General features: G+C 41.4%; 1 protein-coding gene across 1 annotated transcript in view; it reads right to left on the minus strand.

Moving 5' to 3' along the window:
• Window positions 1-20,025, minus strand: part of LOC140488188 (ABC transporter B family member 1-like) — a 191,611-nt gene that overhangs the window by 163,402 nt on the left and 8,184 nt on the right. Inside the window, exons 4-6 of the mRNA XM_072588074.1 lie at window positions 19,478-19,560; window positions 15,905-16,010; window positions 12,207-12,318 (exon numbers count right to left, since the gene is read on the minus strand). Of these exons, the coding sequence (XP_072444175.1) occupies window positions 12,207-12,318; window positions 15,905-16,010; window positions 19,478-19,560 (301 nt within the window). The remainder of the gene's footprint in view (window positions 1-12,206; window positions 12,319-15,904; window positions 16,011-19,477; window positions 19,561-20,025) is intronic.

Raw genomic sequence — 20,025 nt, forward strand, 5'->3', positions numbered from 1 at the left:
TTTTCTGAACCATTTCAAGTTTCACAACATCTTTGCAATAGGAAGGAGATCAGAATTGCACGCAATATTCCAACAGTGGCCTAATCAATGTCCTGTAAACCCGCAACATGATCTCCCCACTCCTGTACTCAATACTCTGACCAAAAAAGGAAAGCATACCAAACGCCGCCTTCACTATCCTATCTACCTGCGACTCCACTTTCAAGGAGCTATGAACCTGCACTCCAAGGTCTCTTTGTTCATCAACACTCCCTAGGACCTTACTATTAAGTGTATAAGTCCTGCTAAGATTTGCTTTCCCAAAATGCAGCACCTCGCATTTATCTGAATTAAACACCATCTGCCACTTCTCAGCCCACTGGCCCATACGGTCCAGATCCTCTTGTAATCTGAGGTAACCTTCTTTGCTGTCCACTACACCTCCAATTTTGGCGTTACCTGCAATCTTACTAACTGTACCTCTTATGCTCGCATCCAAATCATTTATGTAAATGACAAAAAGTAGAAGACCCAGCACCGATCCTTGTGGCACTCCACTGGTCACAGGCCTCCAGTCTGAAAAACAACCCTTCACCACCACCCTTTGTCTTCTACCTTTGAGCCAGTTCTGTATCCAAATGGCCAGTTCTCCCTGTATTCCATGAGATCTAACCTTGCTAATCAGTCTCCTATGGGGAACCTTGTCGAACACCTTACTGAAGTCCATTTGGATCACATCTACTGCTCTGCCCTCAATCTTCTTTGTTACTTTTTCAAAAAACTCAAAGTTTGAGAGACATGATTTCCCACGCACAAAGCCATGTTGACTATCCCTATTCAGTCCTTGCCTTTCCAAATACATGTACATCCTGTCCCTCAGGATTCCCTCCAACAACTTGCCCACCACGAAGGTCAGGCTCACTGGTCTATAACTCCCTGGCTTGGCTTTACCGCCCTTCTTAAACAGTGGCACCACGTTTGCCAACCGCCAGTCTTCCGGCACCTCACCTGTGACTATCGATGATACAAATATCTCAGCAAGAGGCCCAGCAATCACTTCTCTAGCTTCCCACAGAGTTCTCGGGTACACCTGATCAGGTCCTGGGGATTTATCCACCTTTAACAGTTTCAAGACATCCAGCACTTCCTCCTCTGTAATCTGGATATTTTGCAAGATGTCACCATCTATTTTCTTACAGTCTATATCTTCCATATCCTTTTCCACAGTAAATACTGATGCAAAATATTCATTTAGTATCTTCTTCAAAAAGATTGAAACAAGCAAATTGCCCTTGGCATTAAGCATGGTGATTTGAAGGTTGCTGTTCTCAATGCTGCATAACATGGGGCACAGTATCAGAACTACAGATTTGCAAATTTCTGTTTCTGATACTGTACCAAAACAGTTTTACATCAAAATCACAAAACGTTGTCAACTTCCTGAACCTGTCTACAGCCTTTGACATGGTTGACTACATCATCCTCCCTCAATTCCCAGGAATAGGGAAAGAAAGTATGAGCCCTCTATTCATCCTAGCCTGGGCACACCCCCTACTCCACCCTGGCCCCAACCCAAGTAAAGTGAATCCCAGGCCCCAATTATTGGGCCCTGATGTACACTGCCTAAGCCCTCCTCATGCCTCTCCACTGTCAACCTGCTGGGCAGGGTGATAGTCACCATTCTCATTTAGTTAATTGGTGTTTCAGATCACTGCAAGGTCTTCTCCTCCTGACCTCGCATCATTACCTGTGTTCGCCAAGGTCTGTCACCTCACTAACTTTTCATTTAGGTGCTGCTGCTGAGCAACATACTCCAAAGGAACCGTATTCGCTTTTACGTGTTTCCCGATTATGTTCTACAACTAAATCACCTCCAATTTAATAACGCAAAGCCTGACGCCACTGCGCTTGCTCCCATTCCAAACTCCATTCCCTAGTAAAAGACTGAGATAAAACCACTTTGTTCACAACCATAGTATCACATTTGATCACGAGATGAGCTTCCAACCTCACATGGCTTCACATCTTCCTGTTTCACCAAGTCATATTATTCAGTGGTCATTGAAAGGAAATCCTCTTTTCTTTGCAGACCACATCAGCTGCAGCCTTTGACTGCTTCAGAGATCGTTTTGTTTCATTTGGGCTCAAACCTTGGAGACCATAAGTACAGTCATTTACTCGTGCCTTGATTTCAGGTGTGAACATTTCATGCATCACTTCCAGCAAGTCTCATCCTAGGTCTCCATCTCCCCAAAGCAATCAAGCTACTTGACTTGTCACCAAGCAGAACTACCACCATGACACACTTCATTACCCCATTTTAACTTTAAAAAGAGATTACTTGGACAGGATGGGTTAAAGGGCTAAAATTGATGATGATATTCAACAATTGCATGGTATTGAATGAGCCCTGTTAATATTCTAGTACATACCGAAGATGGCACATGTGTTTTTCTGTACTTGCTGTTTGTTACACTGTATATGAGAGAAAGTTTTGTTCCATGTCTTTGGACTTCACCTTGGACAGGGATCAAGAATGGTGCCAGGAATGACCTAAGCCTCCAGAACAGTCATGAATGGAGGGATCCCCAACAGGCAGAAAGGTGTGAGCCTTGTATTTTTTTTCCCTTTTTTCCCCATTCTTTTTATTAAACTCAATGATATTTAAGTAACTGATGTTGTCAGGTCTTCTCTTAACTACATTTAAATGAATCTGAAGAACCGCTTGGATACACTGTGATTCAAGATATACATAAACCTTAATTTGATAAGACTTGTTTTCATAAGAACTGACTGAGATTTAGTCTTTAAAACGTGTTGCTGGAAAAGTGCAGCAGGTCAGGCAGCATCAAAGGAACAGGAGAATCGATGTTTCGGACATAAGCCCTTCTTCAGGAAAGAAGAAGGGCTTATGCCAGAAACGTCAATTCTCCTGTTTCTTTGATGCTGCCTGACCTGCTGCCCTTTTCCAGCAACACATTTTTAAGCTCTGATCTAAAGCATCTGTAGTCCTCACTTTCTCCTGAGATTTAGCCTTCCAGAGCAAGTGGGTGTGATAAAGCAATACTTGACAAAGCTATTAATAATGCCAGATTAATTTGAGTTGGACACAGTATTGTTCTTTCACAGAAACTTGAGATTACTGGATAACAAAATTTGGAACTCTTCGTTTTCTGTAGTTACTTTGCATACAATTGATCCTGAGATGAGCACCCAACAACATATTGGTGTCATTCAAAGAATATCTACAGACTTTACCTTGTCTCAGTTCATCTACTGTTTCACCTCTCATTTATGCTTTTGATACCTCCACCTTGACAATTCCAATCTATTCTTGGCTCGTCTCATACATTGAATCCTCCATAATCTCATGTCATACAAACTCTGCTGTCCATGTCTTTACTGGCAATAAGTCCTCGTCCCCATTAACCCCAATGCTCTACACTGGCTTTGAATCGAGAGATGTTTTGAACTTAAAAGTCTCAGCTTTGTTCAAAATCTCTCTGTAGCCCTGCTCCTCCCAAGCTCTAAAATCTCTTCCAGTCTCACAACTCTCCAAAATACCTGCACTCATTATTCTAACTTCTTGTTCATTCCTAATTTTACTCTCATAACCATTGAAGGTTCTATATTCAGTTGTCTAAGCCTCAAGCTCTACAAATGTCCTCTCCACATCCCTGCGTTTTTTTTCTTTAAGATACTTAGAGTCACTTCTTAAAGCCAATCGCTTTCTCTAAGCATTTTATTATTAGATCTGATGTCTCTAGATGTAGTGCTGTCATATTTTGTTTTATAACACTCGTGCAAACCACCTTGGGAAGTTTTATTATGTCATGAAGTGCTATTTGAATATATTGCCATTGGCTACAACAGGACTTCTGCAGAGATAAAGGAATGCTAGTTATGCATGAAATTTGCAAATGGTCTTGAGTATTATGTTGTTCATTTGAGCCAATTGTTTCCTCAAATAGATGATCAAGGAAGATGTTGAAATTTGGATACAATGTGTTCGAAATAGGCAGGATGAGTGAAATGCACAAGACCAAGAAATAGGAACACATGCAGGCCATTCAGCTCCTTGAATCTGTTCTGCCATTTGACATGATCATGGCTGATCTCACACTCTGATGTCAACTTTCTAGCTCTTCCTCTCCCACCAACCCAACCAGTACCCTTCCATCAACACACTAATTTGATTGGCAGAACTGTTCCTCATCATCAACAATTTCTCCTTTGATTCCTCCTACTTTCTTCAGATCAAAGGGATAGCCTTGATCACCCACATGGGCACCAGCTATGCCTGCCTCTTTGTAGGCTATGTGGAGCAGTCCATCTTCTGCAGTTACACTAGCAGTATCCCCCACCTTTTCCACCACTACAGCGATGACTTTATTGGCACCACGTCATGCGCCACATGAAGGTTGAACAGCTCATCAACTTCACTAACACCTTCCACCCTAACTTCAAGTTCACCTGGACCATGTTGGATACCACCCTCCCCTTCCTGGATCTCTCCATCTCCATCTATAGAGACCGATTCAACACAGACAGCTACTTCAAAGCCACTGACTCCCACAGCTACCTGGACTACACTCACAGCCCCCATGTCCACTTCAAGGGGCACCATTTCCCCTCCCATGTGATCAGCAATTCCCTCCACCGCACCTCCTCCACTCCTGCACCTCCGCCCACAAGCTCCACTCCTCCAATTGCGACAAGGATAGAACCCCCCGGTCCTCATGTTCTACCCCACTAGTCTCCGGATACAGTGCCATACCCTCAGCCATTTCCAACACCTATAAGCAGACCCCACCAGAGATGTATTTCCCTCCCCACCCCTATCGCTGCTCCGCAGAGACCATTCTCTCAGTGACTCCCTCGTTAGCTCCACACCTCCCACCTACCCACCCTCCGTACACAGCACTTTCTCTTGTAGCTGCAAGAAGTGCAAAACCTGCACCCACACCTCCTGCCTCACCTCCAAAGGCCCCAAAGGATTTTCTCACATCTGGCAGGGACTTTCTGCATACCGAAACACCTCATCTACTGCATCCATTGCTCTCGATGTGGTCTCCTCTACATTGGACAGGCAGGATGCCAACGTGCAGAACATTTCAAGGAACATCTCTGGGACACATGCACCAAACAACCCCACCAGCCTGTGGCTGACCACTTCAACGCCCCCTCCCACTTCAAGGACATGCACGTCTTGGGCCTCCTCCATGCCAAATCCAAACACTCAGCGTCTGGGAGGAAGAAAACCTCATCTTCTGCCTTGGGACCCTTCAACCATACAGCATCAACATCACTAGTTTCTAAATCTCCCCTTCCCCTACCTCATCCAAGATCCAACCCTTAAATTCGGCACCACCCTCTTCACCTGTCCATCTTTCTTTCTACTCATTCGCCCCACTCTGATACATCACAATCACCCCCCCCACCTACCTATCACCTTCACAGCTACCTACCCCCCAACCCCCACATCTACCTATCACCTTCACAGCTACCTTCCCCCACCTCTCACCCCCCACAATGATCTCTCAACAGCACCCCCCCCCCCCCAACCCATAAATTCCTATGAAGGGCTTATGCTCAAAATGCCAACACTCCTGTTCCTCGAATGCTGCCTGACCTGGGTCCTTTTCCAGCACCACACTTTTTTTACTTCCTTCATAATCCTCAATTCCTCTATTGATCAAGAATTTATCTCAGCCTCAAAATATATACAAGGACTCTGCCCTACAGCTCTCTGTAGAGAGATGTTGCAAAAGCACTCAACTTAAAGAAATTCCTCCTCATCTTGGTCATAAATTAACACCCTTTATCCTGAGACTATGCCCTTTGATCCTAGTCCCACGATAGGAAACATCCTCAACATTTACACAGTCAAGCCCCTTAAGAATCCTACACGTTGCATTCTTTTATACTCTAGTGAGTGAAGTTCCAACCTATTTAACCTTTGTTCATAAAGCAGAAGGCAATGGCCTAGTGGCATTGTTGCTCGACAGTTAACCCAGAGGTCCAGATAACATTCTGGAAACCTGGGTCCGAATCCCATCCCAAACGTTGGTGGAATTTGAATTCAATAAATATATGGAATTGAGAATCTAATGATGACCGTGAATCCATTGTTGATTGTCAGAAAAACCTATCTGGTTCACGAATATCCTTTAGGGAAGGAAACTGCCATCCATACCTGGTCTGGCCTACATGGGAATCCAGACCCACAACGCTGGGTTGACTTTAACTGCCCTCTGGGTAATTAGGAATGGGCAATAATGTTGCCTAGCCAGTAAAGCCCTCATCCTGTGAACGAATAAAGAAAAAAGTTCTTCTATACCAGGAATCAGTTTACTGAACGTTCTCTGAACAACCTCCAATGAAATAATCACTCTTCTCAATTGTGGGCCAAAACTGCTCACAGTACTCCAGATGTAGTCTCACCAACTTGAACAAATTGCAAATAAGACTTCCTCACTCTAAATATCAAACCCCTTGGGGGGGAAAAAAAAGGCCAACATTCCTTCGCCTTCCTGATTACCTATTACACGTGTGCGAACATTGTGTTTTGTGAACAAGTCCCTTTGTGTTGCAGATTTATTCAGTTTTTCTCCCTTTAAATAGCATTTTGTTCTCTTTTCCAAAATTAACAACCTCATTTTTTTCATATTGTACTTCATCTGCTAATCTTTGCCACTTAACTTATTAATACTTCTTAAAAACTGCTTAAATACCTCTTGCAACCTGCATTTCTTTCTATTTTTGTCATCTGAAAATTTGGTTACAGTACATTTGCTTCCTTCCTTCAAATCATTAATAATTATTGCAAACAGTTGCAGCCCCAGCACTGGTCACTGTTGAAACCTACTGGTTACAGGTTACCAACCTGAAAAAGAACCCTTTACCTCACTCACTGTTTCCTGCCCATTAGCCAATTCTCTATCCATGCCTATGTACTACTGTGGGCTCATATTTAATGACTTAATCTTTTGCAAGGTACCACCATGTTGAATGCTTTCTGGAAGTTCAAATACAATACTGATGGTTGCATCCATTTGTCTTGCGCGACCAAGATTCTGTGCCTGGGAAGTCTTGCTTCAGTCTTTGTTGGTACAGCAGCGTCTATTATGGCTGTAGGGGTCCACACTGGAGCGGCAGTCTCAGCTGCAATGACTACACTTGAAGGCGCTGTCCTCCGGGGTTGTCTTGGTGCTGTTTGTTTCGGCGGGTACGCTTTTCTTCAGCAGCAAGCTTCAGCTTCAATTCTCCTCCTTTTAGATCTCTGCATAATTCCAGCCTCCAGCAAGAGTGATCACTGGCAATGTCCTCCCACCTCTCAACATGTTCAGTGACTTAATGCCTCTCTTTCAGGCATCTTTGAAATGAAGATGGGGCCGCCCTTGTGCTCTCTTGCCGGAGGCCAGTTCCCGTACAGCAGATCTTTAGGGGTTCTACCACCTGACATGCGGTGTATATAGCCCAGCCAGCAGAGACAACATTGTTGGAGGTATCTGTGCGCAGGCCAAGACTTCACTGTTGGTGACTCAGTCAGTCCACAAGACATCCAGGATGCATCTCAGGCTGCGAAGGCGATGAGACATTACTAGCTCCCTTCTATCTACTCTGGTTGAGACTACCTTGGAAAAGTCTAATAAACTGAGCGCCAATTTCCCTTCATGAAGCGGCACGGTGACTCAGTGGTTAGCACTGTTGCCTCACAGTACCAGGCACCTGGGCTCAATTCTAGCATCAGGCAACTGTCTATGTGGAGTTTGCACGTTCTCAGTGTCTGCGTAGGTTTCCTCCAGGTGCTCCGGTTTCCTCCCATAATACAAAGATGTGCAGGCCAGGTGAATTGGCTATGCTAAATTGCCCATAGTGTTAGGTGCATTAGTCAGGTGTAAATATAGGGTAGGGCAATGGGTGGGTGGATTAGTCTTCGGAGGGCCAGTGTGGACTTGTTGGGCTGAAGGGTCTGTTTCCAAACTGCAGGGAACCTAATTTTTCAAAAAACCATGCTGACTCTGCTTGATTGCGATTTTCCAAATGTTCAGCTATTACTTCCTTAATAACTGGTTCCAATACTTTCCAACAATTGATAGGCTAATTACCTATTGCTAATTTTTTTTTTGCCTCCTTTCCTTTTTTAATTAGCAGTTTTCCAATCCGCTGATACTTCTCCAGAACGGAAGAATTTCTGGAAAATTGCAACCAATGCCCCCATTATAGTGGGCGGCACGGTGGCACAGTGGTTAGCACTGCTGCCTCACAGCGCCAGAGATCCGGGTTCAATTCCCGCCTCAGGCGACGGACTGTGTGGAGTTTGCACATTCTCCCCGTGTCTGCGTGGGTTTCCTCCGGGTGCTCCGGTTTCCTCCCACAGTCCAAAGATGTGCAGGTCAGGTGAATTGGCCATGCTAAATTGCCCATAGGTGTTAGGTAAGGGGTAGATGTAGATGTCAGGGTATGGGTGGGTTACGCTTCGGCGGGGCGGTGTGGACTTGTTGGGCCAAAGGGCCTGTTTCCACACTGTAAGTAATCTAATCTAATCTTATCTCTATAGCTACTTCTTTTGGGGCCATGGGAGGCAAGCCATTAGGGCCAGGTGACTTATCTATCATTAGCCCTATTCTCTCTAGTGATAGTATTTAATTCCACCTCCGCATCTTTAGTATCAATGGGATGTTTGAAATATCTTCCACATAAAGACTGGCGCAAAATATCTGTTTAACTTCTCTATCATTTCCTTGCTCCCCATATCTATCCCTCTAGACCTCCTTTGCTGTATTACGAATGTGCAGAGCATTATTGGTAAGTGCAGATAAAGTATATCATAGCAATAACTAAGAAGCCTTAATAATCTCCTCATCTCAAGAACTTGACCATCCAATGATGCTGCACCTACACCAGGCACTATTGGTCCTATTCCTTCCAGTAATGAAGGTTATTAATGGGAACGTTGGTCTATGGCATTTTAAGTCAAGAAGTGCAGCTATCATTATGATGTGCTTCACTTCAAAGTCAAGGAATAAAGCTGGGCTAACAGTTCAGAGTTCACTTGTCATAATTAGGTAGAGTGCCTGGCAACGTCAAGTCATAGGTTCAATTTTAGAAGTTCCAGGACTGTGCTTTATTGTAAAGACTAGACTGACTAGTTTCAGAAATATGCATCAACACTAAATGCCTTGAAAGAGCAAACTTGGAGAATTGTGGAGATGAAAAGCAAAATATAAGACAAAACAGGCACGCTAGGAAGTACAATTCTTACAATTCCTGATGAAGGGCTTTTGCCCGAAACGTCGATTTCAAAGCTACTTGGATGCTGCCTGAACTGCTGTGCTCTTCCAGCACCACTAATCCAGAATGTGGTTTCCAGCATCTGCAGTCATTGTTTTTACCTAGTACAATTCTTACCCTGTACTTTGCCTTTGGGATGGCTTTTAACATAGTGAATCAGCCATTAACATTTCCTCAAGCTAACCTTGGCCAAGGTTTTACCTTATAGTTTGGTTGGAGGAATGGATCAAAGTCATAGACATTTTCAGATACATGGGTCACTAGTGGCAGGAAGACTGATTAGCATGTTATTTACTAAAAGTGAAAGCAGAAATTTGTCATGGCTTAGATGATACTAATGTCAGAAAAGCAAGAAATAGGTACAGTAAGCAAGAAAGAGAGGAGACAAAAATCTGAATTAAAATAATACGCTGATAAACAGATGTCTTTATATCCTCTTATATGCAGCATCTCAGAACAGACAGATCATAAGAGTCAGGTACCATTACTTCTTATACAGATTTCAACTGCAACAGAAACACATTTACATGGGGAAGAGGTAAATACTGAGCAGAAAATGAGCAGGCCTAGTGTAGGTAAGCTCTTGAAGACATTTTTGCAGATATTTTATTTTAAAGGCAGAATAGAAGAGTAATTATATAAGAATCACTAAGGCAGGCCTCAAGTAATAAGATGATCAAGCAGTCAAGGCATGTGGGGGTTATCCAAGAAAACCTCAACATGACTTTAAAGAAATTTGGAAATAAGAAGCCAAATTGCTAGGCACAAGGACTAAGTGAATATGAATCAAGACATATATGGCAAAGACAGGAATTGTAGAGTTCTAGAGGTTATGTTTTGCTAAAGGTAATGCTTTAAAGTGAACAGGAACATTCAACAAAACTGATCAATAAAATGAAGTGGGCAAGAGCAAAAGCTTTGTACAGAAGGGATTAAAACAATGAAAGTGGGCCACTGCAATCTTCATAAAGCACCACACACTCCTAAGCCTTTAGTTCAAATCAGTCTTTCACTTAATCACAATCGCACCAATTCTAATGGCATTGATTGCTGTCCAACTAAAATATAAACCAAATTTACTAAATTCACTTGAATACACTTAAATACATAAATGCGTCAGGCGAGAACGGGGTGAATTGGCAGTCACTTCCAAGTAATCCAAATTATTTTAGTTACAGTCTTAGCTTAGGTCCTTCACAATTAGTTCACTAGTTTGGCTTCAACTGTGATATCACCAATTGCAGTCTCTTGCTAATTGAGATAACAAGAATTTAAAAATAGGTCAAATTTTAATAAACCTTGTTACAGGTAATCAGCAAAAACAATTGCATTATATTGGAAACATTTGCAGCAGCAGAGATAAACTTCATTTGACACGAAACCACTCAAATAACACCCTCAATTTTAAGAAATAGGAATGTTAAGTGATGTTGAAATTGGTCACAGAAAAAGTAGTCAGGTAATTATTTTTAAATTAGGTCATGGCTCAATTAAAGAAAGTCTACTAAAAATTAGTAAAAATCTTCTCAGTTACAGACAGCTCGAAATATAAAAACTATCTTAGAAACTTCAAGGCAGGAAAGATCATTGGATACTCAAGCCACTTGGTTTGGTAGAAGCACAGGCATGTTTCATTCCTCAGATCTTTATAAACATATTATGAATACCAATGTATCATCAATGTGAATGGGTAATACAATTACCAGCACATATAGCAGTAGCTTCAGTTCCTTGATCAAAGGCACAGTTTGACAAACTACAACCTAGCACAAAACTTGTTATTTCTGAGATGGTTTGGTTGTTTAATGCATTTTGAAAACAGCATCAATGCACCCTCTGGTGGATAGATTTGTATGCTGCACTTTATTCTAGAAATACTGGTGCAGAGTGGCCGACGTTGGACTGGCATGGACAAGGTTAAAAAAATCTCAACGCCACGTTGTCGTTCAACAGGTTTGTTTCGAAGTTTCATGCACTGTAATCTTTTGCTATTAATCTGTCTTATGATCCTGCTCCACAGCTACCTGATGAAGGAGCAGCATTCTAAAAGCTAGTACTTCCAAATAAACCTGTTGGACTATAACCTGGTTCTGGATTAGTGGTGCTGGAAAAGCACAGTTCAGGCAGCATCCGAGGAGCAGCAAAAGCGACGTTTCGGGCAAAAGCCCTTCATCAGGATTAAAGGCAGAGAGCCTGAAGCATGGAGAGATAAGCTAGAGGAGGGTGGGGGTGGGGGTGGGGGTGGGGAAAGAGTAGCATAGAGTACAATAGGTGAGTGGGGGAGGGGATGAAGATGATAGGTCAGGGAGGAGGGTGGAGTTGATAGGTGGAAAAGGAGATAGGCAGGTAGGACAAGTCATGGGGACAGTGCTGAGCTGGAAGTTTGGAACTGGGGTGAGGTGCTGGAAGTTTGGAACTGGGGTGAGGTGGGGGAAGGGGAAATGAGGAAGCTGTTGAAGTCCACATTGATGCCCTGGGTTTGAAGTGTTCCGAGGCGGAAGATGAGGCGTTCTTCCTCCAGGCGTCTGGTGGTGAGGGAGCGGTGGTGAAGGAGGCCCAGGACCTCCATGTCCTCGGCAGAGTGGGAGGGGGAGTTGAAATGTTGGGCCACGGGGTGGTGTGGTTGATTGGTGTGGGTGTCCTGGAGATGTTCCCTAAAGCGCTCTGCTAGGAGGCGTCCAGTCTCCCCAATGTAGAGGAGACCGCATCGGGAGCAACGGCTACAATAAATGATATTAGTGGGTGTTGAGATTTTCAACTAGAAATACTGGAACACAGTAACATTTTTGTTCCAATTTTCAAAATCAACAGTATCTTTATCAGAAGTTAGTCCTCAATGTTACTTTTAAACAAATCATCTTAATTGCAGATTCCAATGTTGTATTTCTATGAAAACAGTGCTTAACTAAGTAGGAAAAGGATTCACATACCCATTGATTCCATAACAGTGTCAATGACCTTGCCAAAGAAAAATGGAGCCACTATCTGTGAAAGACAGGAGACAACTAGAGCCAGCATCCCACCAACGCAAAGTAGTATTTCCTTTTGAACAGAAAAAATGTATTCCAAATGTCAAAATGATGAATGTGTAACAATCTCTACTTGTAATACTGTAAAACAATATTTTAACATTTCCTAAATTAAGGATAGTTGACTGTAGCCTTGGGTTGTAGGTAGAGGAGAGATATTGAAACTAATTAGCTAATTTTGATTGCTTTAGTAATGGAAAGTTCCAAATGCTACAAAACATCATAGTCATAAAGTCATTGAGGGTCCAATTTACCCCCAATATTTTAAGGGAGAACTAATATTTTAAGGCACGGTGGCACAGTGGTTAGCACTGCTGCCTCACAGCGCCAGAGACCCGGGTTCAATTCCCGCCTCAGGCGACTGACTGTGTGGAGTTTGCACATTCTCCCAGTGTCTGCGTGGGTTTCCTCCGGGTGCTCCGGTTTCCTCCCACAGTCCAAAGATGTGCAGGTCAGGTGAATTGGCTATGCTAAATTGCCTGTAGTGTTAGGTAAGGGGTAGATGTAGGGGTATGGGTGGGTTGCGCTTCGGCGGGGCGGTGTGGACTTGTTGGGCCAAAGGGCCTGTTTCCACACTGTAAGTAATCGAATCTAATCTAAAAGTGGCCAAAATTGGGGACTTATGTTTCGCACAAAGTACCGTCTTGTAAAAGAAATGAAGCTTGTGCCAAAAATGGTGACTTGGGAATCATTAAGCAGCTAATTTTGACTAAATAACTCCAGAGTGCCCATTAAGGAGGCCATATGACATTTTGCTGGCCAAAAAACTTGAACTAGCAGATAAGAAAATATCTGCACTTTCTTGATCCCCAAGCTATTCTGAAACATTTTCATGTAGGTTAATCTGCACACTCCGCACCCTGGGCAGAATCTTTCCGTCCAGGAGGCAGTAGGCCTGTAGACAGGAAAGCAACTTAATTACACGAGATAGTGGCGAACCAGAATCCTGCCTCCACAAGAAATACGTTCTGGGTGAAAATACACATGAAGTTTTCTATCTTGCCACTAATTAAAGACCTTAAGCCATTAAAGATCACGTCAGGGTCTGCTCCCATCTCAGGTGGGACTAAATATAATAGCCAGCCCACTAGACTGGTTAACTAGTGCAGGCTACCTGCAAATTGAAAACAGTCCCTCTGTTTTAATTTTTGCGAGATTCAGGGCATAGATGCAGCAAGGGAATTTCTGCTGAAAGTCACCCCTCTGTTCCTGCTACCAAGCCTGCTTCAGAATCCCACTGCCTAAAACGCCCAACCACAGAATGTCCCATCGCCACAATTCGTTTCCACTTTAAGCTTTAAGTCATATCTTCCAATGTGACACTGCTGAGTGCAAGACTTGACCTTTGATTGGTCAGCAGCTGAACGGATGGGACCTCCCCCAATGACCATTTCAACACCAGGAACTTTATTTCAGACGAAGACCCGTAAGGTGCTTCATGAACAGTCTGATTAGATGATGATATACCAGGGCCTTTGAAATGCCAGTGGACATATCTCACCACATTTGAGCGTGCATGGAAGATTTTACCCTGCAGTGAAATGGATGCAAAGGTTACATACAGCACACCATAAAAAAAGTAGCTTCTGATTACTAACCTTCCAACTGTTTGGTTTTTTGACAAGCAAGGTTAAATCATGATAATCAATTTGCCAAAACTCTTATGCTAAATCTACTCTTCTGCACAGGTGTTTCTGATTAGCCCTGAGTTCACTTTAAAAGTGTGTTTTTAACCAAAATTACTCCCTGCAACATTCTTCTTAAACTTTAACTGTTTGAATTCAATTTTTAATCCAGTAAAAAACCAAAAGGTGAGGGATCTGTACAGCCGACTCCAGTTTTTCTGTAGTTGGTTATATTTTTGCATAACATTTGGTCAGAATTCTATTAGAACATAGAACATAGAACAATACAGCACAGAACAGGCCCTTCGGCCCACGATGTTGTGCCGAACTTCTATCCTAGATTAAGCACCCATCCATGTACCTATCCAAATGCCGCTTAAAGGTCGCCAATGAATCTGACTCTACCACTCCCTCGGGCAGCGCATTCCATGCCCCCACCACTCTCTGGGTAAAGAACCCACCCCTGACATCTCCCCTATACCTTCCACCCTTCACCTTAAATTTATGTCCCCTTGTAACACTCTGTTGTACCCGGGGAAAAAGTTTCTGACTGTCTACTCTATCTATTCCTCTGATCATCTTATAAACCTCGATCAAGTCACCCCTCATCCTTCGCCGTTCCAACGAGAAAAGGCCGAGAACTCTCAACCTATCCTCGTACGACCTACTCTCCATTCCAGGCAACATCCTGGTAAATCTTCTCTGCACCCTCTCCAAAGCTTCCACATCTTTCCTAAAGTGAGGCGACCAGAACTGCACACAGTACTCCAAATGTGGCCTAACCAAAGTCCTGTACAGCTGCAACATCACCTCACGACTCTTGAATTCAATCCCTCTGCTAATGAACGATAATACTCCATAGGCCTTCTTACAAACTCTATCCACCTGAGTGGCAACCTTCAAAGATCTATGTACATAGACCCCAAGATCCCTCTGTTCCTCCACCTGACCAAGAACCCTACCATTAACCCTGTATTCCGCATTCTTATTTGTTCTTCCAAAATGGACAACCTCACACTTGGCAGGGTTGAACTCCATCTGCCACTCCTCAGCCCAGCTCTGCATCCTATCTAAGTCCCTCTGCAGCCGACAACAGCCCTCCTCACTGTCCACAACTCCACCTATCTTTGTATCATCTGCAAATTTACTGACCCACCCTTCGACTCCCTCCTCTAAGTCATTAATAAAAATTACAAACAGCAGAGGACCCAGAACTGATCCCTGCGGAACTCCACTTGTAACTGGACTCCATGCTGAATATTTACCATCTACCACCACTCTCTGACTTCTACCGGTTAGCCAGTTTTCTATTAACGCTGATAATTTTGCTTATTTTTATAGCTGGAATTTCAATTGTGGTAAATTAAATAAATACAAGTGGAAGCAGAGGAGCTGGCACTTGGAATGGCACTTCAATACACAGAAGAAAGTTTGAAGGCTGGTAAACACACACGGGGTAAATCCCTGATATGGGTCTCCTGCTTGCTCACCATACGATCAGAAGATCTATAGCAATTCTGGAAAAATATTTTATCATGGCTTACATGGATATTCTATGGGATTGCTACCTTGGTCAAAGCAGACAAATCGTTCAAAATTCATTCTCTTGACATTTTAAGCGCAATTATTCTAGTCAAGTGAATAATTACGCTTAGAAATCAGGATTTTAATTGTCTCTCTTACCGAGTCCAAATGCATGAGACGCACTGCATGCTGAACACAGCAGGAGTGAAAAATATGGTGTAAAATTCAAACCTGTCAAATCATGCTCTTAATTCAAAGTGAATTTTTCTCTAAATACTGAAGTTGGAAGTCCCTTAAAACCTGCTAGTTGCAAACTATAGAACTGTATTATCTTTCAACTACTGCAGATATGAGAATTAGAAATACATGTCAGATACATAACCTTAAATAAATTCCAGTCCTTGAAATGAAACTGTCCATTAATAACGCATTAACATAAATAATACTCACATCTTTAGCCAAAGAAAAGAGGCGCTTAAGATCAGCTTTATTCTTTTTCTCAGTCTCTTCATCAATGCTATGCACAATACGAAAGATTTGAAGCCTTCTCAGGAACCTAAGGCAGGAAGTATTAAAGCATAACTTGCCAGCAATAAGGACTGACAACACCTAACTATTAACACTGGAGTCATAAATAGCTCTTGATCCCACAGACACAATGAGCATATGGAGTGATCATTTTGTAACTGCCTGATGCTGTCATTCTCAAAACTGATTATCAAAATAAGTCATAATTAGAACCATTTCAGAATTAAGTGAAAAAAGCAAATTTGCACTTACACACATTAGCATTTCTCTAAAATTGTCTGCAAATCTCATCATGTACAATGAGTTAATCTGACAAGTAGCTACTTTTTTTCAATTTCACTGTCAGCAGACATTTTACACACAGCAATATCTCACAAATATCAAGGAGAAATCAGAATAGTTAGTGATTTTTGGGGTGGAAAGGAGGTTGAAGGAGAAGAACATTGCAAGATTTTCTTCAAAGTAATGTAGTGCCTTCAAAGTTTAGCAAAGAACAACATAGTATTCCTTTAACACTGCACTGTATGTCAGTCCAGGCTGTATACAAATCCCAGATTGAAATTTTAAATCCACAACCTAGTAATTAATCAAGGAAAATTATTTAGTCTAGTTCATCTAAATAAATTGTCTATATACAAGTTAATGTTTTAATATTAACTTCAAAGAATCACAGAATTGTTTTGATACAAGAGGCCATTTGAACCATCACATATGCATTGGTGTTTGGAATATTTTAACGTAGTGCCCATTTCCCATCTTTTCTCCACAACCCTGAATAGTTGTTTCAACATAAACAATCCTCCAACGCCCTCTTGTATGCTTCAATTGAAGCAGTTTCCACCATACTTTCACGCTGTGCTTTTCAGATCCTAACCACTGAATAAAAAAGTGTGAAAAAGCAGTTGATGGTTTTGTAAAAACACTAAATTAGTCCCCTTTGGTTCTCGATCCATTTGTGAGAGGGAACCTATCTATGCTGTCCAGACCATTCATGATTTTTAAAATATCTATCTCATCTCTTTTTAGCCTTCTCCTCTACAAGAGGATGTCACAATTTCCCCACTGCATCCTCAAAATTGAAGTTTCTCATCCCTGGAACCATTCTTGTAAATCTCTTCTACATTCTCTTTGATGTATTTCTGCACTGTGGTATCCAGACTGTACATTAATACCCCAAGAAAGATTAACTGGCATTTAATACAAGTTCAGCATAACCTCCCTGCTCTTTGGACTTATTTACCAAGTGTCAAATACTGTATAGTACATTAACAGCAATATATGCCCTGCTGACATTAAACACTTATGTACATACACATGCTGCACACCCTTTAGAATTGCCCCTTTCATTTTCTACTGACTCTCCACATTATTTGTAGTAGAATTCTCCACAATGAACTTAATCTGTCACATATCTGCTTCTCCACCAATGTGTTAAATGTTGTTTTAAGTCCTACACACCACGGTCCTTCATTTCAAATGTACTCAATTTTTGTATTGTTTGCAAACTTTAAAATTGCTCTTGTACAGTAAGATCTAGATCATTAATATACACCAGGAAAATGAAGGCTTCAATACTGACCCCTGGGCAATTCCGAGGAGAAACGTCCTCCAGGTTGAAAAATATCTATTAACCAATGTTTTCTGTCCGTTAGCCAATTTTGTATGTGCATTGTGACGTCTATTCCATGACTATAACTTCTCTCCCAAGTATATAGTATTGTATCAAACATCTATGGAACTGTCACAACTTACTGGAGAAGTGTGCTGGAATCAAGCCTCATTATTCCCATAATTGCCACACAAGTGAAAATATTTAGTCAAAGTATGCTTAATTTATCTGACTAATGAGCTTAAAGAAAACATTCATCAGGTTTCTGTACTGGATAAGGAAATAACTTAATGACAAATAAATTGTCTTTAAATTAATGGCAATATCAATTAGGAAATGTCAATTGTTAACTTAGAATTTAATTGTAGAGTTATATCTGTTCCTAAATTCCCTCCTTCAACACACAAAGACTGATAAGATACATATTAAGGATAGAAACACTAAGAGGAACCGGGGAAATACAGTTCAATAGTACTGGTCTAGACCACAAGAGCTTGAATCATTTCTCTCAGTTTCCTCCAATTCCTTGTAGTTTTTTGCTGTTGACACAAGGTTGTTTGCACACTGGTGCTCTCTTTCATTGACTGGTTGAAAATGTTAACTGTCTTTAAAAGTGTTTTAGTCATCCTTTGACAGGGGATTTGTGAAGAATGAGGAGTGGAAGACAGCTGTTACTGGAGACTTCCTGGTACCTCTATACAAGACAGACATGCAGATTTTTAAAAAATTCTCTTTCTTTGCAGGCTGGGTACCTCTCTCTCTCTCATTAGCCATATGTAAGCATTATTACCTGGTAAGGAGACAGTCACAACATCATTATCAATGCAATTATTCCCATTTAGTTTGGAAACCATTGTTTCCATGGCGTCTGCTTTTGCTCTCACTGCTCCACGAGAACGCAAAATCTTTCACAACTCATTGTCATGCTCAAGTAAACAGTATTATTTAAAACTGTTGAGGGGCAACTTTTTCACAAAGAGGGTGGAATGAACTGCCAAAAGAAGTGGTAGATGCAGGCACAGTTAAAACATTTAAAATACATAACCTATATGTACCCAAGTTAATAGAAAGGGTTTTGAGGAATACAGCCAAACGCAGGCAAGTGGGATTGGTTTAGTTTGGGAAACTTGGTCAACATTGACAAGTTGGATTGAAGGGCCAGTCTCCATGCTCTATGCTAAAATCTCTTCATACAGTCTTCTTGTTTTTCCATTTTTAGTCAGCACAAATAAAACTACTAAAATAAGCTCATGTGGTCTTGACACAAGTCCATCAACCACATTGATAAGGTAACAATGTTGATGAGTGCAAACAATTACAGCATGTTAATTACTACTTAAATTATTTTAATTATGACTGGAATAGACAAAGTGTCAAAGGTAGTGACCACAAAAACCACCAAATTGCTTTTAAAAATGCAACCAGTTTAGGAGTGTTTTTTAGGGAAGGAAATCTACCTGGTGTGAACTATAATGTTGCTACAGCAACCAGGTTGACTCTCTTCAGTTTTTCAATGTTGTCAAGTACAATTAAGAATAGAAAATTAATAACAGACTTGCCAACATGTGAATACACCAAGAAAAAATAAAAGTTGAACAGTTTCATTTGATCACTTTGCCTGTTTTTACTGCCATTAAACAATTGCTTAACTTAAGAGTATATTCAAACCACACCAAAATGCTCAAATTATTGGGTTAAAATTTGAACTGGTAACTGTTGCAACAGATAACAAAATACACTTTACTATTATTGAAAGCATGTGCTTAACAGGGCTGTCAACCATATCAATGTCATTAGTGTAGTAAAACTTCAAAGTAGACATAATTTCTCCTTCATTGTTGCTCATTCTTAACTTAGTGCAATTTGAATAATCAACAAGCAATTACCTGTTGCAAAAAACACAAAAGGGGAACTCAATCAGGCTGAAGACCAGGGTAGAAATACAAACAATCTTGAAAGTTAGGTGCATCTGTCAATGGGAAAGAAAGTTTGTTATACAAATTAGGTTTACGTAATCACAAGACTATTAAATGTGTTTAAAATCCATCCAGAAACAGTGATAACATAATTTAAAGCAGAACAACGTTACCTGCTAAAAATGACAAAACTACAGAGAGTCTAGATGATATAGTTTATCGTTTTGACCTTGACAAATAATCCAATTTTTCTAGGAAGAAAGTATACAATTGAACTTGTCTTTCTAGATGAATGTTCGAATAAGAAAAATTAGACTCTCAAAGCACTTGATCCTTTAATCAAGGGACTGCATGAAGCCAGGAACCAAAGAACCCAAATTTGACTGTTCCGTATTACAGTCTCTTGTTACAATGCTTAATGAACAGATTTCACAGTGTGTAATATTTAAAATAATACACAAAGAAGCCCAAGTCAAACACTCCTTTGCCAGAAAACATTACGTTGGTAAGTCAAAGCA

Source organism: Chiloscyllium punctatum, chromosome 17, assembly GCF_047496795.1.
Source record: "Chiloscyllium punctatum isolate Juve2018m chromosome 17, sChiPun1.3, whole genome shotgun sequence".
Classification (NCBI taxonomy): Eukaryota; Metazoa; Chordata; class Chondrichthyes; order Orectolobiformes; family Hemiscylliidae; genus Chiloscyllium; species Chiloscyllium punctatum.